Source organism: Oryx dammah, unplaced genomic scaffold (assembly GCF_014754425.2).
Source record: "Oryx dammah isolate SB20612 unplaced genomic scaffold, SCBI_Odam_1.1 HiC_scaffold_1, whole genome shotgun sequence".
Classification (NCBI taxonomy): Eukaryota; Metazoa; Chordata; class Mammalia; order Artiodactyla; family Bovidae; genus Oryx; species Oryx dammah.
In genome coordinates, this window is record NW_024070185.1 from 101,895,765 (window position 1) to 101,921,533 (window position 25,769).

The window sequence follows — 25,769 nt, forward strand, 5'->3', positions numbered from 1 at the left end:
TCACTTGAAGCATCTCAAATAAAATCTTACTTTAAAAGAGAAAAACTGGCCCGGAGGCTGCGGCGCGGTGGGGCGGCGGTGCCCACGACCTTCCGCGTCCCCGGGGGCCGGTGGTGCGGCCGGCGGCGGCGGTGGCGCGAACGGGTGAGTGTGCGCGGGCCCGGGGCGCGCGCGCCCCTGTGTCTGCGCGGGCGCGGGCGCGGGCGCGGGCGCGGGCGGCCGCGAGTCCAGATTTCAGCCGCGCTGCCGCCTGCCTAGGTGCCCCGCTCCTGGCCTGGTGTGGGCGCCGAGGGCTGAGTTTGGGCCCCATTTCCCCCCGTTGTGCGTGGGAGCCGCTCTCCGGCGGCCCTTGTGAGAGGGCGGGGAAGGGCGAGAGGGGCGGGGGGCTGATTTCGGGGGTGGAGGGAGGCCCAGGGGCAGCAGACCCTGGATCAAGGCTCAGCTGCCCCAGGCCAAGGCCAGAGGTGGCCGAACATCCCCTGCCCGAACGAGCTCGGTTCCTTTGTGGCTCCATCCCCCAATCTGGCTCCTTGACCTTGGATGGTTCACTTTCGTTTCTGGGTCTTAATTTTCTCACGTGTAAAATGGAGAGCTTGGAGCCATTGTCTCTGAAGGCTTTTCCACCCCAAAACTTCTGTGACAGACCCTCCATCATGGCCCCTTGTTGGGACTTTCCAGTTTAATAAAACAAAACTTGACTTGTGAAAACTGTAGGACTCTCCCATCCCCCAGCAGACACACACACACACAACTTAAGGAGGCGCATGGGGCTCTTCTGGGGATGCCGGGCATCAGTGTCTGCAGAAACGGAGATTTTTGCAGAGGTTTGCTACCCAACTCAGAAAGATGGATAATTGGAAGGTCTGGTTAAATGGAATCAGCAAGGGTAGTTAGGAAGCTGGGGAGTGGATGGCCAGTTAGTTTGAGGAACTTCAGGGCTGGGCTCACTCCCTGCCTGCCTCCATCCTGGTGTCTGACCTTCTCTGCCTTGTCCCCTTAGGGCTAGTGCAGGGCTGGAGGGGTGATGGGTCAGCACCTGCCCTTGGCCAGTCTTGCCAACACCCCTCCTGCCCTCTGCAGCCTCCAGTTTGGATGAGAGGCTACAGGGTGAGAGCGGAGGCCGCCTTGATTGGCCCCCATCCTACCTTCTAGTTTGTACCTCTCCCTACTTGGCAGTTCCTTCTTTCCCTCCACCTTTGCCAAGCCAGGAGCCTCCGTCCATGCTCTGAGAAGCCTCCAGAAGAAGTCTTCCCTCAATCCAAGGTACTACCCGCTCCCTCTGCCTGCCTTCTCTGATCATTGTCTGTTTCTTGTTTCTCTGAGTTTGTCTTTTCTACCAGATGGTGGTACCCATCAGAGAGGGCCGAACAAGGACTCGAGATTTTATTGCTGGCTTTGTAGTCTAGAAAGCACAGGGCCTGGCACTAGAAGATTCTTAGGGAGTGTCTATGGAGTAAAAATAATGAGTGGTATGTTCTGTTTTGCCCTGTGATGCTCTCAAGTGATTTAGGTTTGAACTCTTTAAGCCTCACAACAACCTGGTTGCATTATTCCCATGTACACGTGAAGAAACTGAGGCGGTGCAAGTCACTTGCTCCAGGTCATTCACGTGGGAAGTGGCAGGACTGTGCAGGTTGCTTTTCTCCATTACACTAATAGCCTACAGGTGCGTGACTTCTCCTGCTTGGGACTTTGTGGGAGGCTAATTGGGCCAACTGGGGTAATGGGGATTTCTTCCCAAAGACACTGTCTAATTGTGGGATTCTGCAGCTAATGAACCTTCCATGCTGCCTGGAAGGCTGTCTGGGCAGCTCCAGCTTGTGGATGGTCCCTTCTGCCTGGAGGAGGGACAGGGGGCTCCTGGGCCCCACAAATATTTCTGAGACTCCAGTATAGCCTTTCTGGGAAACAGGTTCCTAGCTAGGATGTCCCTGGGTTCCTGGTCTGGAGCATAGATCCAAGGATTCTCTTTGTTTCATAGGCCTAGGACCCAATCAGATGGAGCAGAACCTCATTTATCGCCAAGTGCAGGGTAGACATCCTTGGGCTGTTGTTTTCATGCCTCTTGGGGGTACCAGGGAAGAGGAAGGAAGTAAGGGGCGATGTGATTGACTGATAATCAGCAGTGTTTGGGAGTGCCTACTGTGCGCCAGGCTTGGGGGAGATGGTCCCTGCCCGCCCACAGCTTGGCAGCTCAGATGCCAGCGCGAATGTGTTGCTAGATCACACTTGGGAAATGCAGTCTCCTTCCACCCACTCTTTTTTAAGGCAGTTTAAGGAAGAGGCTCAGCCATAGCCAGACCTGGGTTCTGAGGTTCAGAGATGTGGGAATGATGGGCTTGGATTCTGGAGCTGGATGGCCTGGTTCATCTCCAGTCCCCACAGCTCCCAGCCACCCCACTTTGGGTGGGTCACGTCACATCTTTGACTTGCAGTTCTGTCTCTGGGGAAATGGGAAAAAGCTGTGAGGAAATGGGCCTGATGGTGAGCAGGATACTGGATGCCACACTTGTATTTCTTTGTGTTGCCCCACAGCAGCTATGCTGGGCTGGCCTCCCTGCACCCATTTTGCAGGTGAGGTCAGCAAGGCTCGGGGAGCTAAGAACCTTGACAGTGGATGTCCCAGAGCACGTGCGGGTCAAGTGAAGGTTCACCTCTAGGTCATTTGGTGCTGAAGTCCTTGCTGTTTTCTTTTTATAACATTTTGTTGCTTTGTATAAACAAGGCTCCCTGTGATGAACAGACCTATCCTCTACTCAGTCAGGAAGGGAAATCCCAGATGCCTGAGAGTGGGGTCTGGTCAGCTCGAGAGTTCTCTGTGGTTCCTGGATGTGTCTGCGCTGGAGAAAATCCAAGACCAGAGGGAGGTTCTCAGCCCAGGCCTTGGAGGGTTCTGGCTCCTCCTATTCATTCCCTCTGAGAACGTTCCTTAGCCTGATCAACGAGACCACAGTCCGAGGAAAGACTCTGGGTGGCTTTCCTCGGCCTGGTGATGGCTTTGGCCTTGGGAGTCTGAGGAAGCTGGCCAGCCCAGGACCAGGCCTGAAGTTTTTTCTCGTGATGTTGTTTTCTGAAGGCAGGCGAAGCTGAGCTGGCTGCTCCAGGATGAACCGCGGCTCTGAGAAGGGGAAGTAGGAGCCTGCTCGTGCTGCTATGGCGTGTGAACCGCAGATGGACCCTGGCGGGGCGGCTGGCCCCTTGCCCACCTCCTCCCCTGGCTGGAGTCCCTTGCCTGGCGGAAGCCCTCCTGGCTGGGGGCAAGGTAGGGTCATGACCGTTAATTCCTTCCTCCTCTACCCCCCTGCCCCCGCCCCTAGGATGCTGAGCTGGACTCAGATAGTATGCTTGAGGAGAGGTGAGTGGAAGGGCCCAGAAGTGCCTGAGATAAGGGTGGGATTTGGGGATGTGTTTCCAGGCATTTCTGTCATTGCTACTTACTCTGTCACTGAATTCCTTAGCTTGCCCCCTGCTAGGATGCTATAGCTCCCTAGCACTTCTCCTTGCCTCTTCCATTGTTTCTTCATGGGTCTCAGAGAGGTTTTTAAAAACGCACAACCTTTCTGTTTCCGTTTCTGTTTCAGCATTTCCCACTGGGCTAAGCATGAAGATCTAGCATTCACCAGCTTGCAAGGCCTGCCTTAAAGGCTCCTGCTGCCCCAGGACCTTTGCACCTGCTGTCCCTTTTGCATGTTATGCCCTTTCCCTGTCTCCTTTCCCCTGCTGTATTTCCTTTCATCCTTCAGAGCTCAGTTCAGATATCCCTTCCATGGGGAATCCTCCCCTGATGGCCCAGCCTAAGCCAGACCCTCTGATATATCTGCTTCTCCCTATGGCACTTAGCAGTTTGTAATTAAATTAATTCCCTGTGTAATAACATGTTGAATGTCCAGCTTCCTAAGTAAAATGTAAGCTGCATGAGGGCAGGGGCTCTGTATTGCTTTGTTCATCCCTGTGTCTACAGTACCTAGCACACAGCTTGGCACATAGTCAGTTCAGTTCAGTCACTCAGTCGTGTCCAACTCTTTGTGACACCATGAACCACAGCACACCAGGCCTCCCTGTCCATCACCAACTCCCAGAGTTTACCCAAACCCATGTCTATTGTGTCAGTGATGCCATCCAGCCATCTCATCCTCTGTTGTCCCCTTCTCCTCCTGCCCTCAATCCCTCCCAGCATCAGGGTCTTTTCAAATGAGTCAGCTCTTTGCATCAGGTGGCCAAAATATTGGAGTTTCAGCTTCAACATCAGTCCCTCCAATGAACACCCAGGATTGATCTCCTTTAGGATGGACTGGTTGGATCTCCTTGCAGTCCAAGGGACTCTCAAGAGTCTTCTCCAACACCACAGTTCGAAAGCATCAATTCTTCAGTGCTCAGCTTTCTTTATAGTCCAACTCTCACATCCATACATGACCACTGGAAAAACCATAGCCTTGACTAGACTGACCTTTGTTGGCAAAGTAATGTCTCTGCTTTTTAATATGCTGTCTAGGTTGGTCATAACTCAATAAGTATTTTGAATGAATGAATGAATGAATGAATGAGTGGCTGGGCATAGGCAAGTAGAGATGGCACTTTATATTGTGGCTGGTTTATTAGATGATTCAAACTTAAAAACAAGGGTTCCTTTTATGTCTACTGTTATTAGGAAAGCAATTCACACATACACGCATACCAGTAGAATGAAATAAAATGGAATAATTTGCCTTCAGCTCTTTGAAGACATTGCTCCACTGGTGTTTGGCAAGCCAGTTCTTGCCCCTTTATAGCAAATAGCTTTCTGTATGTGCACACACACACATACACACGCACACACACACACTTTTACACACACACATGATTCTTGGTAGCTTTTCAGATCCTTTTTTTTAGCTTAAGTGTGAAAACAAGGATTTTTAAGTGGAGGACTTACAGTTCTCACTTTAAGAAAGAGATGAGAGAGATTATTGCCAAGAATCCAGGAATTCATGGCTTGAAAGGGAAACAGAGATACCATCATTGCGAAAAGTCTTTGCATTGCTCAGGCAAACACTGTCCACAGAGTGCAAAGAGCCAGGCTAGGGGAGCAGTTCACAGTCTCCAAGCCCGAGATCCAGATCAGGGTGGGTTTTCCACCCTGCGCTGTGTGGTGAAGGGCTAGTCTGAGGCTCCTGCAGCACAGCTGCCTGCCTTTTCTGTGCTCCTCTTTCTTTTCACTTCTTCTCTTTCTTACTTTCATTTCCCCTGGTAGCACCAGCCAAGCTGGTTCTCCTTTCAGAGGCCCTGTTTCCTTTCCCATAGTAATCGTTTTCCACTTTCTAGGGCCCTTGCGGGAGACCCTGGTTCGATTCCTGGATTGGGAAGATCCCCTGGAGAAGGGATAGGCTACCCACTCCAGTATTCTTGGGCTTCCCTGGTGGCTCCGATGGTAAAGAATCTGCCTGCAATATGGGAGACCTGTGTTTGATCCCTGGGTTGGGAAGATCCCCTGGAGAAGGGCATGGCAAGTATTCTTGCCTGAAGAACCCCCCTGGACAGAGGAGCCTGGTGGGCTACAGTCTATGGAGTTGCAAAGTCAGATTTGACTGAGTGACTAAGTGCAGGGCTCTTAGAGGATTAAGTGGAATCAAGACTGTGCCCCGAGACTGTGGCTACTGCATAGGAAGGGCTCAGTCCCTGGAAACTGTTCATATTTTATTTTATTGTTCTATTTTTATTTCAGCCCTTGTCTTCTTTTTATCTGTTTTCCCTCATTTACTTATTTTAAAATCTAATTTTATAATTTTGCCTTTTCATATTTTATTTTTACGAAATCCTTTCTGGAACAAGGTGTGGGAAGATGAAAACCGATACAACTAAACCAGTGTGGCTTTATGGTAACTTAGGCGCTCTGACAAGCTTTTAAATGATGACAACCATAGCAGCCAGTTATTCAGCACCCATTTTACACTAAACACTTTCTTTTCATCGTCTTAATTATTTGCAGAATCTTCTGCAGTGGATATCATCATCCACTAAGGAGATGGCCAGGAAGTAAATTGCTTCTTCAAGGTTTCTCTGTTAGTGAGAGGCTCACTTACAATTTGAACCCCAAACCATCTAGCATGTGCTTCCCCCACTTCATTCATACATGAAACATTTATCTAGTACCTTCTGTATACTTGGCACTGAACCCAGTTTGAGGGGATTCAGTGATGTGTAAAACCCATGTGGGAGTAATATTGTTCGGATGGAGACAGTGGACTGATTGAGTAACTGGGTGCATATGTACTCATCTTCAGTGAGCATAAAGGAGAAGGGCAGTGATGGGCAGGTTTATCAGACAGATTTGACCTGGCGAGAGTTTAGAGCATCGAGGAAGACTCCCTGGGAAAGGGCTTAATGAACTGGAACACAAATGATGACTGGGATCTAAGGGAGTGATGCCAGGGGGATGTGTTCTAGGGAGAGAGTGGGAAGAGCATATGCAAAGGCCCTGGGGTGGGAGAGAACACTGCTTGTCCAAGGAACAAAGGAGGCTGGAGCGGCAAGATGCAGAATGAGGCTGAGCCTTCAAGTTGAGTTTGGCAGGAGGCTAGTTCTTCTAAGAACTGGGGGAGTATGGTAACGAGGTTGGTTTTCTTCAGAGCACTGGGAAGCTATTGAAAGTTACTATTTTTTTTTTAAGGATTTATTCGTTTGTTTATTTTTGGCTGAGCCTGGGTGTCCATTGCTGCGTGCGGGCTTTCTCTAGTTGAGGGAATGGGGGCTGCTCTAGTTGCGGTGCGCGGGCTTCTCACCGCAGCGTCTTCTCTTGTTGCAGAGCGTGGGCCTAGGGCATGTGGGTTTCAGTAGTTGCAGTACACGGGCTTACTTGCTCCACGGCACATGGGATCTTCCCAGACCAGGGATCCAACCCGAGACCCCTGCATTGGCAGGCAGATGCTTGCTCACTGGACCACCAGGGAAGGCCCCTATTGAATACTTTTACTCAGAGGATTCACATCATTCGATCTGTGCCCTGGCTGCTGTGTGAATGCACTGTGAGAAGAGCAGTTGGAGAAGCCAGTTAGGAGACAGGCGTACAGGGAGAGGTGATGGGAGCCTGGGCGGGGGTTGTGGGGAAGATGCCGAGGGGTGCATGGAGCCGGGAGAGATTTTGTTGGGCCCAATTGGCAAGGCCCAGGGATGGACTGGGTGAGGGGGTGGAGGAGCGATTGAGGGGGTGGGCAGGAATCCCCAGGAAGGTGATTTAAGACTCCAGTATTGCCCAGAGCTGGGCTCTGTGCCAGTAGATAACCTGTTTGTGGTTTAACCCCTTCAGTCCTGCTCCCCTTCTGAGCGACAGCTACAGAAAACGTGCTGAAATATTCAGCTTCCATCCTCGAGCGCTAAACTCTAGGACCCTAGTATCTAAGGGCTCAGCTAGCTCCAGCTTTGCCCTGGCGCTCACCGGTGGCTCCCGGGGCCTTATAGGTGAGAGAAGAGCTCAGGCCTTTCCTTCAGAGTTTCTCTGCTCAGAAGGGAAGTAGGTGTGGCTTCTTTCTGCTGCCATCCCTCCCTGGGCCTGAGGGGATTGCCTCACTCTGGCTCCTGGTCTGGCTTCCCTGCAGCATTGCAGGGCAAGAGTGAGAAGTTGTGATAAGCCTGAGTTGATGTGCTTTTTGAGGTACTACTTTCACACAGTTTATGCTTTTAAAATGTCAGACGAGTGCTGATATACTGGGGAGGGCTTGCCAATAAGTAAGTGGATTGGTTTTCTGAGGTTATTGTAACAATGACCACTAACAAGGGCTTAGAAAATGCAGTTATCCTCTTACAGTTATGTAGGTTAGGAGTCTGACACTGGCCTCACTGAGCTCAGATCATGAGATCAGCAGGGCTGTGTTAGGAAACTCCAGGAGAGACTGCTTCCTTTTCTTTCCCAGCGTCTAAAGGCTGCCCGTATGCCTTGGCTCCTGAAGCCTTCTGCCACTTTAAAGCCAGAGGTGTTCCATCTCTTTGTACTTTTCTTCCATAGTCACAGCCCTCCTGGTTCTTCTTCAGCCTCCCTCTTCCACTTTTAAGGATCCTTGTGATTGCAGTGGGCCCCTCCCCAGATTATCTGGGCTTCCCTGGTGCCTCAGAAGGTAAAGAATCTGCCTGCAATACAGGAGCCTGGGGTTTGATCCCTGGGTCAGGACGATTCCCCTGGAGAAGGGAATGGCTGCCCACTCCAGTATTCTTGCCTGGAGAATCACATGGACACAGGAGCCTGGTGGGCTACAGCCCATGGGGTTGCAAAAAGTTGGACATGAATGAGCAACTAACACTTTCCACTTCACCCAGATAACCTAGGAATCTCCCTATTTCGGGCCCTATTCGACACTTACTTTTACCTGCAGCCTTCATTGGAAGGTTTGAGGATGGCAAGTCCTTCCTTGCCATGCAAATGTTCTCAAGGCCAGAGGAGGTGATACCATCAAGGTCTGGGTTCACCCCCAGTCCTTGTTGCTTAGCCAATGAAGCGTCTGTGTGCTTTCAGAGCTCCGCAGCGGCCAGGTCCTTACGGTGCTCCGGATCGACAATACCTGTGCACCCATCTCGTTTGACCTGGGAGCCGCTGAAGAGCAGCTGCAGACCTGGGGTATTCAGGTGAGTGCTGACTGTATTGTATCCTTATTACTTTTTCTCCCATCCACCCATCAATCCACCCATCTATCTGTCTTATCTATTCTATCATCTTATTATTTACAACATTTTTTTTTTTTACTGGTTCATTCATTGTTTTTTTAAAATTCTATTTTTATTTTTTTATCTTATATTGGGGCATAGTCAATTAACAATGTTGTGATAGTTTCAGGTGAACAGTGAAAGGACTCAGCCAGACACAAGCATGTATCTATCCCACCCACCCCCGCACCAGACTCCGCTCCCATCCAGGCTGTCGCATGTTATTGAGCAGAGTTCCATGTATGGTACAATAGGTCCTTGTTGGTCATCCATTTTACACATAGCAGTGATTCACAACGTCTTTTATTAAGCACCTACCCCGTGCTTGATATGCCAATTAATTTGCTTAATAGATGTGTGTTTGGGGGTGCTGGGCACTTAATCACAGCTGCTCAGTGATTACTACAGAGGTGACTAGGTCCCCGTGCCTGGGGTCACACACTGGGGTTTTTGTGCAAATGAGAAGACACAGTGCTCGAGGAACACTTGCACTGGCTCTGGCACATAGTAAATGTTCAATAAATTGTGCCCCTTAAGTTCCCACAGGCGTGATTCTCACTCTTCTCATATCCTTTAGAGTGATGAGGTCTTGATCATCACTGCCCGGGATGGATTATTTATGGATAAGGAAGCTACAATGCTAATTTTACCCTGAAGACTTGAGAATTTACTCCTTTAACACAGAATTGTATTATGGTTTAAAACATTTTAGCGCCATTAAAGGGAAACGTTCCAAGCTGACAGTACTCACCCCACATCAGCATGACAGCTGGTTTTCCTTCCCACGCTTCCTTTCAGCCTTTGTACAAAAGGACATTTTCCTTAAACAGTTGTCTTCAGATGGGGTTTTCTTCACTGGTGAACAGTTTGCATATTGTTCTGCCATGCTCCTAACTATCGTCTCTAATGATTAAATTCTGTATTCTTAAGCAGTCCATTCTCGTAAGACCTTTATGCTCTAGGGCGTTTTGCTGGGGCAGAAAGATGTGTGTTTTCAGTATCTTGGACTGTATTAATAGTTGTTGATGTAGTTTGATACTAATACTTGTGTATCAAGTGTTCACTTTGGAAGTGGCCCTGGGCTTGTATAAGCAGATAGTTAGATACAGATATCCATCTAAGTAAGAGAACGACTCTGTGTGTAGTCTGTGCTGTGCTTAGGCTCTCAGTCGTGTCTGATTCTTTGCAACCCCGTCGACTGTAACCTACCTGGTTACTCTGTCCATGGGGATTTTCCAGGCAAGATACTGGGGTGGGTTGCCATGCCCTCCTTCAGGGGATCTTCCCAACCCAGAGATCGAACCCAGGTCTTCGGCATTGCAGGCAGATTCTTTACCATCTGAGCCACCAGGGAAGCCCCAAGTAAGAGAACAGAAACTCCCAAGGATGTCCAGATAATATGTATATATATATATATATTACACATATATTTACTGTATAATATATGGGCTTCTCTTGTGGCTCAGCTGGTAAAGAATCCGCCTGCAATGTGGGAGACCTGGGTTTGATCCCTGGGTTGGGAAGATCCCCTGGAGAAGGGAAAGGCTACCCACTGCAGTATTCTGGCCTGGAGAGTTCCATGAACTAAATCCATGGGGTCGCAGAGTCGGACATGCCTGAGCGACTTTCACTCACTGTGTGATACATATATAAGTGTTATATGTATTATCTTAATATGCACACCACCTCTATAAAGTGTACATTTATTACCCTCATTTTCCAGAGGAGGAAAGTGAGGCTCAGAGAAGTGGGTTTACTTGCTCTGGGTCACGCAGCACATGGGGGGCAGGGCCAAGGTTTGGACCCAGGGCTGGTCAACTCCAGGGCCTGCCCCTTAACCATTAGGCTCTCCTGGGGCTGTTGTGAGGTGCTGAGCCTGGGGTTATGGGGATCCCTCTCCTGGACATCCCCCTGGGTCTCGAGCTGTCCCATCTCCCCAGTAGGGCCCGTCCTTCTCTGACCCTGTGATGCTATTCGGGGGTCTGTGTGCCTTGTTCTGCCTTCTCGGGCAGCCCAGGATGCACTCACTCCCCTTCCGCATGATAGCCACTTGAACTGGACCCAGCATGCTTTCTGGTGGGAAGAAGTGGGGTGTGGTTCTCTGAGGGCAACAGGTCTCTTTCCCTTGGGTGGCCAAACAGGTCCCAGCTGACCAGTACAGGAGCCTGGCTGAGAGCGCCCTCTTAGAGCCCCAAGTGAGGAGATACATCATCTACAACTCGAGGCCCATGCGGCTGGCCTTCGCTGTGGTAAGGAGGGTGGGGTCCCCGGAGACACTGCTGAATTCAGTGCCGTGCCCTGCAGCCTGTGGGTGCTGGTAATGGCTTTAGGGGCTGGTGGCCGGGCCGCTTGGGAGAGAGCAGTACCCACGGCCTTAGGTTTGGTGTAGTAGGGGGTTTATGGGGGAGAGTTGTTACCAGCTCCTCATGTAAGGGGTGGACGGCAGGTTTACTAAGGGCAGAGGCTGGGGGACCGGGAATCTGCAGACCCACCCCCAAGGCCCCAGTCTTAGCATCTGGTCTTGTGAAGACCTTTCTGCTCTCTGGAACTTGGTTATTTTATTGACCTTTATAACAGCTACATGAGGGAGGTATTATTATCCCCATTTTATGAATAAAGAAACTGAGGCTCAGAGAGGTGCTATAACATGTCAAGTCCACTTAGCATTTAAAGGATCAACATGGGCTTCTGACTCAGATTCATCTCACTCCCAAGCCCTGCCCTTTTCTGTTTTATTTAAAATCAGAGTAATCAGGAAATTGGAATACCTGTTCTAACCCCTTGCCTCTCCTTGATGGAGAGGCAAGGAACAAGGGCTCGTTCTCATAGGCCCCCACACCCCCATTGGTCTCTGCCTGGCGCTGTGAGCTCTCTAAATCAGAGGAGGGTGTCCGAAGTGGCCAGAGGGTGGCCCTGGGAGTGGAGCTGCTGTGCCCAAGGACAGGTGTCCCTGACCACGCCCTTTCTCTGGCTTCTCACAGGTGTTCTACGTGGTGGTGTGGGCTAACATCTACTCCACCAGCCAGATGTTCGCCCTGGGGAACCACTGGGCAGGCGTGCTGCTTGTGACCCTGGCTGCCACGAGCCTCACCCTGACTCTCGTGCTCATCTTTGAGAGACATCAGAGGAAGGTGAGCCCTCCGGGGACCCCAGCCACGCTCCCTCCAGAGAGGCTATACCAGCAGGAGAACCCCAAGTCAGACTTTTCTTCCACCTGCTTCAAAGAATTCCGCAGCTGTGAAACTTTGACCTGGCCCATGTGCCCAGTGACTCAAAGAAGTCCAGTCACACGTGTGATTAGGTCCTTTCTGTTTTTCCCTCTGATCCCTGTGTGTTGTTTTTTGGAAGTGGGCTGTGTTTTGAGAGAGTCTGGAAGTGGCAAGGACGGCCCTTTGAGGCGACTGAGCCCTGCCATGCACCTCCCCTGCCTGTGTGCTTGCGATAGCCGAGTGTGTGGGTGGACTCCAGCCTGGCCCTCAGTTGACAGTTGCATGTCATTTAATCTCAGTAGCGACCTCTGAGGCCAAGAGTGGGTGATCACGGAGTTTAGGTAACTTGTGCCAATCCCAGTCTGACTGGCAGAGTTGGGAATTCAAAGCTTGAACCCTCTGATTCCTGTGACTTCATTCACAAAGGAGACTGATACCTCCTGGCTTAATTTATGGGTTGCTAACTGTCTTCTGCTTCTTCAGCATCAGTCTTTTGTTACTGTTGAGTGCTTCATATGTGGGGTAGATCATCTATTAAATGCTTTACAGACCTTAACTCATAGAACCCCCCAGTAAATCTCTGGGTAGAGTCTTTTACATTCATGTTACAGATGAGGTACTTGAGACTCCAAAAGGCCCAAGGAGTAGTCCAAGGTCATGCTGCTAATAAATGGCAGAGCTGGAATTCAAAGCTCAGATTCTAAGCCATGTTCTGGACCAATACCCAAGTGCACTGGTGCTCTTCTGTGGCTGTAACAGATAAGCATAAATGTAGTGGCTTAAAGCGATGGTTTGTTTTATAGTTCTGTAGTTTAAAAGTTCTGACAGGGCAGGGCTGTCTCTCCTCTAGAACCTCTAGTGGGGAGTCTGTTTCCTTGTCTTTTCCAGCTCTGGAGGCCTCCTGCATTTCTTGGCTCATGGCCCCTTCCTCCATCTTCAGAGCCAGCAGTGGTGGATCGAGCCCTTCTCGCATTCTTGGCTCTGAGTCTTCTCCCTCCCTCTTCCACTTTTAAGGCCCCTTGTGATGACGTTAGGGCTTCCCTGTGGCTCAGATGGTAAAGAATTTGCCTGCAATGCAGGAGACTCAGGTTTGATCCCTGGGTCTTTGGGCTGTCTAGGTCATCTGGGCCAGTCTTCCTATTTTAAGGCTAACTCATTAGCATCATTAATTCCATCTACCACCTTAATTCCTCTGTGTTATATAACATAAATTCACAGATTCTGTGTGGTAGGATTTAAGCAGCCTTCGGAGGTCATTATTCTGCCTACCACACCTCCACTGTCATTCTTTCTTCTTCTTTTAATATTTATTTGTTTATGTTTGGCTGTACTGGGTCTTCATGGCTCCACGTGGCTTTCTCTAGCTGCAGCGAGCAGGGAAGCTCTCGAGTTGCAGCGCATAGGTCCTCATCGTGGCGGCTTCTCTTATTGCAGAGCACGGGCTCTAGAGGGTGGGCTCAGTAGTTGTGATCCTAGGTTTAGTTGCCTTGCAGCATGTGGGATCTTCCCGGAGCAGAGATCGAACCCATGTCCCCTGCATTGGCAGGTGGGTTCTGAACCCCTGGATCACCAGGGAAGCCCCTCCACTGTTCTCCTAGCTACTTTAGGAAGCTCCCCAGCACCTGGCACAGAGGGGGACTTTGAGACCTTTAGTAAACACTCTTGCCTGACTCAGGAGGAGAGGGCGGGATGGGAGGACATGTGGTCAGGGTTTGGGGTATAAGTTCCATTTAGCGCCTGTGCTCACAGGGACGAATAGGAACTTGATGGCTCCATCATTCTGAAAGGATCTTTGTTGAGCTTCGAGATGAGGCTGACAAAATAATGCTGCCCTTGGGCTCCGTTAATGCTTTTATGGTCTTGTGTTTGGCCTATAAAAAAATAAATTGAACTGGCTGCTTTTGCAACAAGAACCTTCTCTTGGAGAGAGGGAAAATGCTAAGTGTTCTGCTTTATCAGGAGCAAGAAAAATATCTGGCACCTGGCAGGTGCTTCAGGGAGGCATTTCGGGGAGGCCTGCTGTGGGTTTCTGCCTCCTTCCTCCATTTCTTCCCTATTCAGCTGGTATTTATGAAGGCTCAGCAAGTGCCAGAGGATGTGCTGGGCATAGGGCAGAGAGATGAACAAAACTGTGTTTTTACTCGTAGGTGCAGCATGGAGGCCCCAGGTGCATAATGACCCTTCTGTCGTCACTGTTTTTCAATCCTCCAGGATCCTTTACTTTCTAATATGGCCATCATTTAATGAGCACTTTTTATGTGTCCTGTATTTGGGGCCTGATATCTATGCCTGACAAGGAGGCAGGATACCCCTACCATTTGCTAGCCCTACAACCTGCGGTGACTTATTGCTTAACCTCTCGGGGCTTTAGTTTTCTCATCTGTAAAATGGGATGATAATTGTAGCTCCTCATAGGATTGCTGGGAGAACTAAATGATGTAATAACGTGCAGCGTGCTTGTAATCCTACTTGTGTGTGTGTGTTAGTTGATCAGTTGTGTCTAGCTCTTTGTGAGACAATGGACTATAGCCCGCCAGGCTCCTCTGCCCATGGAATTCTCCAGGCAAGAATACTGGAATGAGTTGCCATTCCCTTCTCCAGGGGATCTTCCCAACCCAGGGATTGAACCTGGGTCTCCCCCGTTGCAAGGTGATTCTTTACCATCTGAGCCACAAGGGGAGTGCATAATCCTACCTGGTATTACATAACTCTTCACTAGCGGGGAAACCAAAACTCAGAGAGGTTAAGTAACTGGTCTCTGGTCACACAGCCTTCCTTACGTCTTCCTTTGAGCCTCAGCTCAAGGACTTCTTTCTTCCCAGATCCCTTGTCACGTAGGACCGTGCCGATCTCCCTCCCCGACCGTCGTCACGCTTACTGTTCGTGTTCAGCCTGCATCACACACCATCCTTGCGAGCCGCGGCATTTGTACGCACTGCTTTGGCTTCCCCCCGTTTGGGTGAGGCAGGAGCCCCTTCAGTCCCTCCTCCTGAAGATACCTGTGGCTTATGACTGTGTCCTGGGCACTGGGTGAAGTGCTTCACACCCACAGTCTCAGTTCAATCTCACCACCTTCCTAAGGGCTGGGGACACTTTTTACCCTTATTCAGAACTGGAGAAAGCGAGACTCAGAGAAGGGACACAGTTGACCAGGACCACACTGCCCAGAAGTAGCAGAGCTGGGCTTCACCCCAGGCTTGTGGAGACTGTTGAATTTATTGTCCCAACAACCCCACAGTCTGTTGTATAGGGGAGACAGTGGCTGTGTCTTAAAGACCAAGATTGTCCCGTGGTGTCTCGGGCTGGGACAGTGCGTGGTTATTACCTGGGCCCAGGAGCGCCCTGACAACATGAAGTTCAGGCCGTGAGGCTGGCGTTTGTCTTCTAGGCCAACACCAACACAGACCTCAGGCTGACAGCTGTCAATGGAGCCCTCCTGAGACACCGGGTGCTGCTGGGGGTGACGGACACGGTGGAAGGCTGCCAGAGTGTGATTCAGGTACCGCGTCATTGAGCGACCCCTCCTGTGGGAGCTTTGAGGCCGGGCTCCCTGGGTCTGTGCAGTGTCTGCCCGGCTCTGCTAACAGAGATGGCATCAGCAGCCCTTCCTTCCTCCCAGCTCCTGTGTCCCCTCCTGGAGACTCCTCTCTGGGCGGTCAGCAGCAGCCTAGAACCTCCACGAGGCAGGGCTGGAAGGACAGTTTGAAGGAAGCCAAGCTACATTCTGCCTTCACCATTTATTCAGCAGAGAGATGGGGCCTCCCCTGTTTCAAGCCCTCAGTGTCCAGATGAGGTCCTGGAGAGGCAGGTCAGACCCTGAAGGCCGTGTGCCCCTGGCTTGGTTGTTTCCTTGGCTCCAGGGAAATGCGAGATCTGAAGTGACCAGGAGGTCCCGCGGTGTGTCTGGGACACAGCCGGGCTGGGTGAGGCTCAGGGCTCCCGGTCCTGGCGGGGCTCTGCTGGCGGGACTGGTGCGTCTCCTCAGTCAGTGTCACACCTGCATCTCACCCAGTGGGAGCCCGGGGTGGGGGTACAGGTGGTCTTTGGTAGGGAGCCCATTGGGCACGTGACCTGTACATCCCCAAAATATTTACCGAGAGCCCACCATGTGCCAGGCACTGTTCTAGGTACTGAGGCTATGGTAGAGAACAGACATAGGCAGATCCTGAGTTTATGAAGCACGCCCGAGTTGGTGTAGGATGTAAAGGGATCTTGCTTGACACCAAGGGTGAACTTGATACTGGTAGGTCAAGCGTGATAGTGTAGATCAGGAGCTTCTTGAATCTGGGGGTCCTTTCAGCCTCATTTATCTCTAAATCCTCTTTTATCATTTGGTACAGAAGAGCGACTTGGCAAGTGTTAGTTGAATATATGGCTGGCTGGCTGGACTGACTAAGGAGTGGACACATCTTTTAAAAAACCAGGTTCTTTCAGTTGCAAAGTAGCATCTTTAGACAGGGTGATATAATATCTTGGATTTTTTTGGGGGGGATGTGGGGCATGGAGGGGTCCAGGGTGAGTAATGGGTGGGGGTAGAGATGAAATAGAGTTGCATGAAGAGATAATCACTGAACCAAGATGATGGGTAACTGGAAGTTGGTGACTTCCTGTGCTCTTCTTCTGTGTTCATGATAAAAAGTAAAAAAGGAATCCAAATGTTCCCTGGGGGTGAGGTAGTGGGAGAGATGTGACCTTGGGTCTCACTGGGAAGAGGGAGGCCTGGGATCCAGAGGAGCGGGTCTGTGCCCAGGGGCGTAGGCCAGGCGCCAGTGGTTTCTTGCAGAACTCGGGTTGTGATGTGTGAACCTGGAGGATTTCCACCTGGCTGAGTTTACCCCGGCCTCTGGGGGACTGTGGAGGTTGAGGTGGAAGGGGAGGTGATGGCGAGGGGGAGGTGATGGTGAGGGGGAGGTGATGGCGAGGGGCAGGCAGACTTCTTAGCTGCTCCTGCCCCCAGAGCCCCCAGGTTGATGACCTCTGACCTGGCCACGGACAGTGGAGGTGAGAGCTCTGAAGGGTTTCACTCGTTTGATTGTTAGATTCCAGACAGAAGGGCATCCCAACCACTGGGGATAGAGGGGGTACATGCAAGTGTTTATCCCAGGTGGATATGTGATGTCCAGGATGGTCCAGAGTTTACCTGGGATGTTCAGTGACTTGAGAGAGATGGGACTTCAGCCATTCGGGACAGGGTTTGACAATTTCCAAATTTCGCACACAAAGCCACTTGTCTGCCAGTCATCCAAAGGGGGTCGGCCATGTACGGGAACTCTGAGAGACAGCAGAATGGCTCCCATATGAGACCAGGGTGAATCTGGTCATGCCCAGAAGAGTGGGCCGCGGGGAGGAGGCAGGGGTGAGGCCCGTCTTGGGGATGGAGAGCTCGAGGTCTGGCGGGCTTTGTCCTCTGTAGTCACGACTGCTGCTCTCCCCAGCTCTGGTTTGTCTATTTTGACCTGGAGACCTGTGTGCAGTTTCTGTCCGATCACATTCGAGAGATGAAGATGAGCCAAGAGGTAAGTAAGATACCTTAAGTGAAAGACAAAAAAAGAAAATAAACGAGGAGGCTAAACTGTATAGATTGCATTATCTCAGTGTTGGAAAAATGTCTAAGGAAAAAGTTACTTGGAAGGGAGAATACCTCTGTGGAATCATGGCTGTTTTTGCCTAGGATATTATGGCCGTTTTTCTCTTCCTTTTTAACTAGTTGCGTTTGCCACATTTCATATAGTGAACATTTATTTTAATTATAATAATAGTAATAAATAACAATAGATTTCATTTATCACAACAACAATCATAAAGATTCTGGCAGAGGAAAATACCGTATATTTAGTTGACTTTCCCTTGTTCAGAGTCTTCAGTGTTCTGAGGACGAACAGGGAGATTTTGCTTCACATACACAGAATCAGAAACTGAGGCTCTGAGAAGGCCCAGAGCCAGCTGGAAATGCTGGATTTGGAGCCCAGCCCTTCCATCCTCGAGCTGTGTGCTTCTTTCGTGGGACCCATTTCCTGGGCCCCGAAAGTGCTACAGTTGGTCTTGAAGTCAGGATTGTGGCTTAGCCCCGATCCAGCTAAGTTAGTCCCTGTGTGGCTTAGGAGAAGGCCTTTGAGCTCAAGTTTGCTCATCTGCAAATATGGGTAAAGATTCCCATGTCCCAGGCTACTCTGAGGAACAGATGAGAGCATGGAAGAAAAAGTGCTTCTGACGGTATTTTTGCAGGAATTATCTGATCTCTACAATGTGGCTCAGCTCCAGGGTCTCCTGAGGTCGGCATCTAAATCTGTAGACGGTCCACCCATCCTCTGTGGGTCTGACGCTTGGCTAGCCACCCGGCCTCCTACATCCACCCAGCTGAGGACACCACAGAGCCCCTCTCTGTTTCCTTTGCAGTCCTTGCTGAGAAGCAGATTGAGCCAGCTGTGTGTTGTCATGGAGACTGGGGTGAGCCCCACAGCCGACGAGGGGCCGGAGAACCTGCTGGAGGAAACTCCTCTCCTGCCTGACCGTTCGGGTTCCGTGGAGAAGCCACTCCTGCAGACTGAACTTCGCCAGCTTGTTCCTGAGGCTGAGCCGGAGGTAACAGGCACCTGGGCCAGTCAGGGCCGCCCTCCTTCACCGGGTGTTTGCATAGAGTCTGTGCCTGGCTTTCAAGTTCTACTGTAGATTCCTGGGGACGTGCCTTTACTGAGTTGGTTAGGACCATACACCTCTTCCAGCCTACTAGTTTTTTAATATTTTTTTTTCTTCACTGCAGCAGTTTAAAAGATAGCTTAGACGAATATAAATATAAAATTTAAAATATAAAATACTTACTGGGTACCCCCCCATTTTAAAAATATCTTGGTATTTTTTTGTATAGTTCCATGGGATGTGTAGTTGTGTGTTGAAGGATGGTAAGCCTACCTCAACATGAGCATGTTGATAAATATTTGGGTCATTTTAAAATCTGTTTATCAACCAATCTATCATCAATTTATCTATCTCCTTAAATTGCAGTTGGATATTGAAATCTTATGTGCATCTCTGTTGAATTCCATTTCCTCCTGTTCCAAAGTTCTGTTGGGTCCTGCTAGCTAAGCTGTTTGTCATGGGTAAGAGCTGGTAGACCAGAAGTCTGGTAGTATGGTTTGCAGCTTGTGGAACCTCCTTCTCACCATGAGGACAGACGGTTTGGATGACATCCGGCGAGGGGTGATCTCCGGCAGGGTGTGATACAGGAGAACACTTGCCTTTGGTTTTTTGCCAATAGATTTGGAAATGAAAAGTCTAGCACAGTCCAGACTTTCCCTTTTGCATGGATGGGGAGTGGGGAGCCTGCAAATAGGACCATTATGAGAGAAAATGATAAATATATTAATCTCTTCAAAGAGCTGAAAATGTAAGGTCACATTCTTTCTTGTGCATGCATGTCTGGGTTTATGTGAAATAGCCTATTAACTATGATGGGTCTTTTAAATGATTTTTTTCAAATTCATTCAAACCAATAGTAATACAATTTCCTGTCATGAATATCAAATCTCAGTGCGTGTGCACATGTTTTTAAAGTAGCTGCCCTTACAATGTAGTGAGGGAAAGTACAATCGATGCCCAAGTCTCAGCCTGGGCCAAACTGTCATATTTCAGGAGGAAGCCAGTGTGTGTGAAAGGCAGATAAATAGTTTTAACGACCTCTTACATTTTTATAGATTTTTGTCATGCATAAAATTCTTTAGCATTTCCTCTAAAATATGGGTTATTTTCCCTTTTTTCCTGTTGGGTGAAATAAACTTCCAGGGGGTCAGCTGACTTACCCAAGGTCACATAACAAGGGAGAATATGGCAGAAACAATAGGGCGGAAACCAGCCTATGATTTTCAGGAGGCAAATTTTCTTGTTGGGTTTCTTTGCTTATGTTAATCAATTTTAAAGTAAATGGGTGCAAAACTCAATCTGAATTAGTAAGTGGTAGGCTATTTGATGTTGTCAGCATTTTTTTAGCACAAAGGATAACTCTAAGGAAACACTGATCCAACAGAGCTAGTTTCTGCTTTTTGAATAATGATAATGGTAGTGATATTGATGGCATTTATTGAGTACTGCACACTGGGCTTTCTTTCCATAAGTTCCTTAAATAAGTCCTCACTCTAGCACAACCAGAAAGATGTTTCGATTTTCTGTCTTTTGCTGCTGAGGAAATGGCTCAGCAAAGTGAAGTGACTTGTTCCCGGTCTGTCCCAGGGTGGCTGAGCTGATATTCCCACTTGGGCCTTTTAATTCAAAAGCCTATTCTTGATCCCTAACTGTCCCGACATAAACAGCCTGGGTGTAGCCCACACCTTACTGCATTACCTTCAGATTGGCTGCAAGTGAAAGATCTCTGAAAGAGGAAAATAAATATAAAATTTTAAATAAAAAATACTTATTAGGTACCCCCCCATTTAAAAAATACCTTGGTATTTTTTTTGTGTGTGTGTAGTCCCATGGGATGTGTAGTTGTTGTCGATAGATGGTAAGCCTGACTCAACATGAGCATGTTGATAAGTATTTGGGTCATTTTAAAATCTGTTTATCAGCCAGTGTGTCATCAATCCGTCTCCTTAAATTGCAGTTGGATATGGAAATCTTATGTGCGTCTCTGCTGAATTCCATTTCCTCCTGCTCCAAAGTTCTGTTGGGTCCTACCACCTAAGCTGTGCTGCACGTAAGGAGCTGGAGCATCCTCCTTGGAATCCCAGACAGGTGGATGGAACTTTGGAGACCAAATGTGTTAATAAGAGCATGCAGTAAACACAACTTTTCCAATTCTTTTTTTTTTTTTACTTAAATTTTTTTCCACTGCAATAAAATATACCCAATATTAAATTTCCCACCATAATTCTTTGTAAGTGTATGATTCAAGGGCATTTAAGTACATTCACACTGTTGTGCAACTATCACAACATCCTCCTCCAAAACCTTTTTATCTTCATTGTTCACCATTGAAACCACATGCCTATTAAAATACAAACTCTCTTACCTTCCCCAGCCCCTGGGAGCCACCATTCTACTTTCTGTCTCTATGAATTTATTGCTCTGTGTGCATGCTCAGTGGTAAAAAATCTGTCTGCAACGCGGGAGACCAGGGTTCAATACCTGGGTCGGGAAGCTCCCCTGGAGAAGGACATGGCAACCCACTCCAGTATTCTTGCCTGGAGAAGTCCATGGACAGTGGAGCCTGACGGGCTATAGTCCATGGGGTCGGACGTGACTGAGCGACTGACGCGCACGCGCACACGCACACGCGCACGCGCACGCGCACGCGCACACGCACACGTGCTCGGTCACTCAGTTTTATCTGACGCTTTGCAACCCCATGGACTGTAGCCCACCAGGCTTCTCTGTCTATGGAACTTTCTAGTCACGAATACTGGAGTGGACTGTCATTTCCTGCTCCAAGGGATCTTCCTGACTCAGCGACTGAACCTGGGTCGCCTGCATCAGCAGGTGGATTCTTTACCACGGAGCCACCTGGCCTTCCTGAATTCATTGCTATATGTGCCTCTTCTAAATGGAATCATACTGTGTTTGTCTTGTGTCAGAGCCTTTGTACACACACCTCTGCTTGAGCAGGTCTTTGGCCTCAGCCAGCAAACAAGCACAAACACGTGACCAGGGTGAAATGGTGCATTGTAGCTTCTTGGAGAGAAACCTGCTCCTCTCACACGCATGAGGGCAGGAAGTGAAGGCAGGTTCCCCGTGGGACGCTCTTAGGCTCAGCTTTTTTTTTTGCCCCTAAATATCCAACTGAGTCAGGCCCTAAACCCCACTTTCCCTGGGTCAGAGCATCCTTCATCTTCTCTAGGGGCTCGCACAGCATAGAGGAGAGAGGCGTGACCTGGTAGCCTTGATAAGCACTTTTAATATAGGAGTACTAGTTTGAATACAGCAGGTACTACCCTGTGTAAACTGAAGAATCTGCCGTCATAGGGATATTCTCCCAACCCTGCCTCCGTTTACTGGTGCTTCTCTTCAGGTGCATTACCTTGACCTTGTGTACTTTACAAAATCACTTGAAACTGGAAGAAGAGAGAGAAAGAGACAGCGTGTCTCTGTGTGTGTGCAATTGGCTGTTATAAGCTAATGGTAATTTCTGTAGTGCTCCTTAGCTTTTTTGTGCATGAAAATGAAAGTGAAGCTGCTAGTCATGTCCGACTCTTTGCAACCCCGTGGACTATATAGCCTGCCAGGCTCCTCCATCCATGGGATTTTCTAGGCAAGAGTACTGGAATGGGTTGCCATTTCCTTCTTCAGGGGATCTTCCTGACCCAGGGATCGAACCCAGGTCTCCTATACTGCAGGCAGATGCTTTACCGTCTGAGCCACTAGGGAAGCTTTTTTGTGCATATCATTGCCTATTAGCAGTTAGGTTACCCACCTTGGAGATGAGGAAATTGAGACTGCAGTAGCCCCACAGAGCTTGAGAGCTGGAGTTCCAGACCCATTCAGGCATCTTGCAAGAACCCTGGCTGAGGGCCTGGCCAGGTTCTTCTTAGTATCACTGCTGGACCAGTGTCAAAGCCAAGGACCACTTGGCTTTCTCCTCACTCTTTAGCTACTTCTCTGTGGCGCTCACTCTGCTTCCCTGCCTCTTCCAGGAAATGGCCCAGCAGCTGCTGGCAGTGTTTGGTGGCTACTACATCCGGCTCCTCGTGACCTCTCAGCTACCCCAGGCACTGGGGACACGACACATGGACTCTCCAAGGATTCCATGCCCCTGCCAGCTCATAGAAGCCTACATCCTGGGCACGGGGTGCTGCCCATTCCTGACCAGGTGACCTTGGAACGAAGGTACTCCTTTCCCTCCAGGACTGAAGGTGAGAGGACAGGGAGGCTTTGGAGCCCCGGGGTGGCTGACGGCGAGGCTCTGGGGTGCCTTGAGGCTGTCAGTCATGTCAGCACTGGGGATCCGGTGTTCACTCCAGGACCCTGCACCAAAATGGCTTGTCGACAGTCCACGCTGACCCCTGGCCTTTGCAGAAGCCGATGGTCCCACTCTGAGCTACTTTCTGTGCTGCTTAGAACCGTTGGCATGAGTGGAAGGGGCCCCTCGCCCATCCCTTTCATTGTCTGGTGAGCCCCCAAAATGTGAAGACGACCAGATGGGGCTGAAAGTGGGCCCAAAGTTTGCTCTCAGGTGATGCTCCGGTCCTCACCCGCTTTGTGTCAGATGGAGACTCAGGGAGGACTCTGCTCTGTGTGGCGTTGCCTTGAGCCCCTTGAATTATAAGATGCCCCCTTCCCAATCTGAAGCAAAGAAGTAAATTCTCAGAATGTTCTCCGCTTTTAAGTTGTTCTTGCCCTACATTTTGTGAAAAACGATGTCACTTGGGCTTGTCTGCTAGCACGCAGGCCTTCAGGAGACAGAAGGAAGGAACGAACAGCATGTAACTACTAACGGGAAGATTTGGAAGAGACTGATCCTGTCTGATCAGAGGACTTACTTTGTTCCAAGGCACACGTGTCTGTGGGTGTGGTCTCATCGCAGATGGAGAACGGCAGTCCTGTTTCCTCATACTAACGCTGTCCTGCAGTGAAGCGAAACCTCTCCCTCGTGGAATTCCATGAAGAGTTCAGAGGCTTCCAGGTGCTCTGCTTCTGAAAAAATACGAAGACCCATTGTTCCCTGGGCCCAAATCTAAAGACCCCAGCCTGGCATTCAAAGCCTCCCCCGTGCCGAAGACCTGGCCATCATCTGCGATTTTGGCTTCATCGCCCATAAAAATCCTTCATAGGCTGAAAATGTTTCCTGAACTGACGTAGCTATTCTTTTGCGTCTGTTGGATTCCTATGCATGCTTTTTTTTTTTTTTTTAAAAAGATGTTTAAAATTGAGGTATAGTTGCTGTAAGATGTACTATGTAAGTTTCAGGTGTACAATGTAGTGATTACTCATTTTTAAGGGTTATGCTCCATTTATAGTTATTATAAAATATTGGCTGTATTCCCTGTGTTGTACAGTATATCTTTGTAGCTTATTTATTTTATACATGGGAGTCTGTACCTCTTAGTCCCCTCCCCCATATTGCCCCTCCTCCTTGCATGTTTTAAAGCCTAGCTGTCCTTACCCCTCCTTCAGGAAGCCTTCCAACATCTCTGCCACTTCTATTCTTTTATTATTTAAAATTGCCTCTTTAATCTATTAATCCAAATCATCTCACCTTGGTTTTTTTGGTCACACCACAGGACTTGCATATCTTAGTTCCCTGACCAGTGCTTGAAACCAGGCCCTTGGCAGTGAAAGTACTGGGTCCTAACCACTGGGTCTCCAGGGAATTCCTGACTCTGCCTCCCTTAAATTCTCTCTCTCTCTTTTAAAAAAATTACTATTATTATTTTGCCTTTGGGCTGTGTCAACATGGCATGCTGGATGGTTCCCTGCCCAGGGACTAAACCTGGGCCTCTACAGTGAAAGTTCCAGATTTAACCACTGGGCCCCTGGGAATTTCCTTTGAGTTCTTGATGTAACTGCTCCCTTTACTGCCATTTTGTTATTGATTCTGATTTCCTGTGCACAGGCCTGTTTTTATAGCTAGACCATAAACCCCTCTAGGACAAAGACTTATACTTTTTGTGTATGACCTAGACCTGCTAAGAAAAAGAAATTCTTGTGGATCGAGTGCTTGTCATCTCGATAGTAGCTTTTGCAAAACACTCTCTGTACTCAGTTGAACGATGAGTAGAGTTGGCACAGACTGGGGTTCTGGTCTTGAACTGCCACTTTTAGCTAAGTAATTTCTGGCTGGTCCTCAGTTTATGCATCTGTATAATGGGTAGCTTGGATTTTTCTTTTTTTTAAATTGGCCCTTTCAAAGTCAAATATGTGGAAAGTTCTAGCATTTTCTGTTCCATTCTTGCCCTTGGCCTTTCTGTCTGTTATGCCTTTGTCTACATGTAGGAAGGTTCTATAGCTTCACACAGATAAGGTGCTCCAGACTTGATAATCATTTGGATGGGGTTGCAGGAGATCTGGATTCTCATCCTAGATCTGCTTCTGCTTAGCAGTGTGACTTTGGCTAGGTTAACCTCTCTGAATGTCAGTTCACTCTATAAATGACTCTAGTGAACATGAAATGTAATTATGTGGCTGACTTACCATGTAAGAGATGAATCTGACTGTTCATTTTCTCTGGGCCAGAGAAGAGAAAGCATGAGCATCGACCAGCTCTCAGAAATGGCTGTTTTAAGCATTTCTCTTCCGCCAATGCTGTGGCCTGCTTTGCTTAATGAGATTTATTCATAAAAATGATCACTGCCTGATCAGCAGAAGCCCACGTTTATCATCCAGCCACAAAGCCCTGGTAAATATAATAACAGAGAATAAAAATGTGTGTGTTTTGAGAAAACAGCAGTTTCTCCTTAAAGGGCCCTTGATGTGTTCTTTCCTGCCTTTCCCTCTCTGTAGAGTTTCTGGTGGTCTCACTGGGCAGATGGGCCATTCAGGTATGCCCACAAGATACGTTTCTTTGCATTCAAGTCTCATTTCTTCCTTTAGAAAGTTCTGTGATTTCTGTCTTGCCTAGACCTTACAAGGTTGCTGTGAAGATGAGATTCCATAAAAGAACGTGTGAGCTGTTTTGACGTTCTGTGTTAATGATAAGTATGGTGCCAGTGAAGATGGGGCTATGTTGTGAAGTGGGAGTGGATGGCTTGGATTCCAGAGCCGCATGTATTCAAATCCAAGGACTGCCACTTTAGGGGAGGTGCCTCCTATCCTTGGATCTCAGTCCTCAAGGGTGGAGTGGGGATAAGTGTGCCTATCTGGCAACTGATTGTGAAGATTAAATGATAGGAAAAATACTGTAAAGTGCTTACAACTGTGAGTTGCAAACTTGAGTAAAATCTCAATAAATTGTGGCTGTCATGATTA

General features: G+C 48.9%; 1 protein-coding gene across 3 annotated transcripts; it reads left to right on the forward strand.

The window, feature by feature from the left end:
* Positions 1-107: 107 nt before the first annotated feature.
* Positions 108-25,769, forward strand: TMEM268 (transmembrane protein 268). Of its 3 annotated transcripts, none has more exons than XM_040237547.1 (11): positions 108-144; positions 1,177-1,263; positions 3,077-3,262; positions 8,483-8,592; positions 10,812-10,919; positions 11,652-11,801; positions 15,268-15,378; positions 17,315-17,395; positions 18,276-18,461; positions 22,499-22,717; positions 22,826-25,769. In XM_040237547.1, exons 3-10 carry the CDS (start codon positions 3,154-3,156, stop codon positions 22,676-22,678), a joined length of 1,035 nt encoding a protein of 344 aa, XP_040093481.1. In that variant the 5' UTR covers positions 108-144; positions 1,177-1,263; positions 3,077-3,153; the 3' UTR covers positions 22,679-22,717; positions 22,826-25,769. The 3 variants fall into 3 exon arrangements, with proteins under 3 accessions (XP_040093481.1, XP_040093491.1, XP_040093472.1); XM_040237557.1 differs by having other exon boundaries at positions 23,246-25,769; XM_040237538.1 differs by having other exon boundaries at positions 22,499-25,769.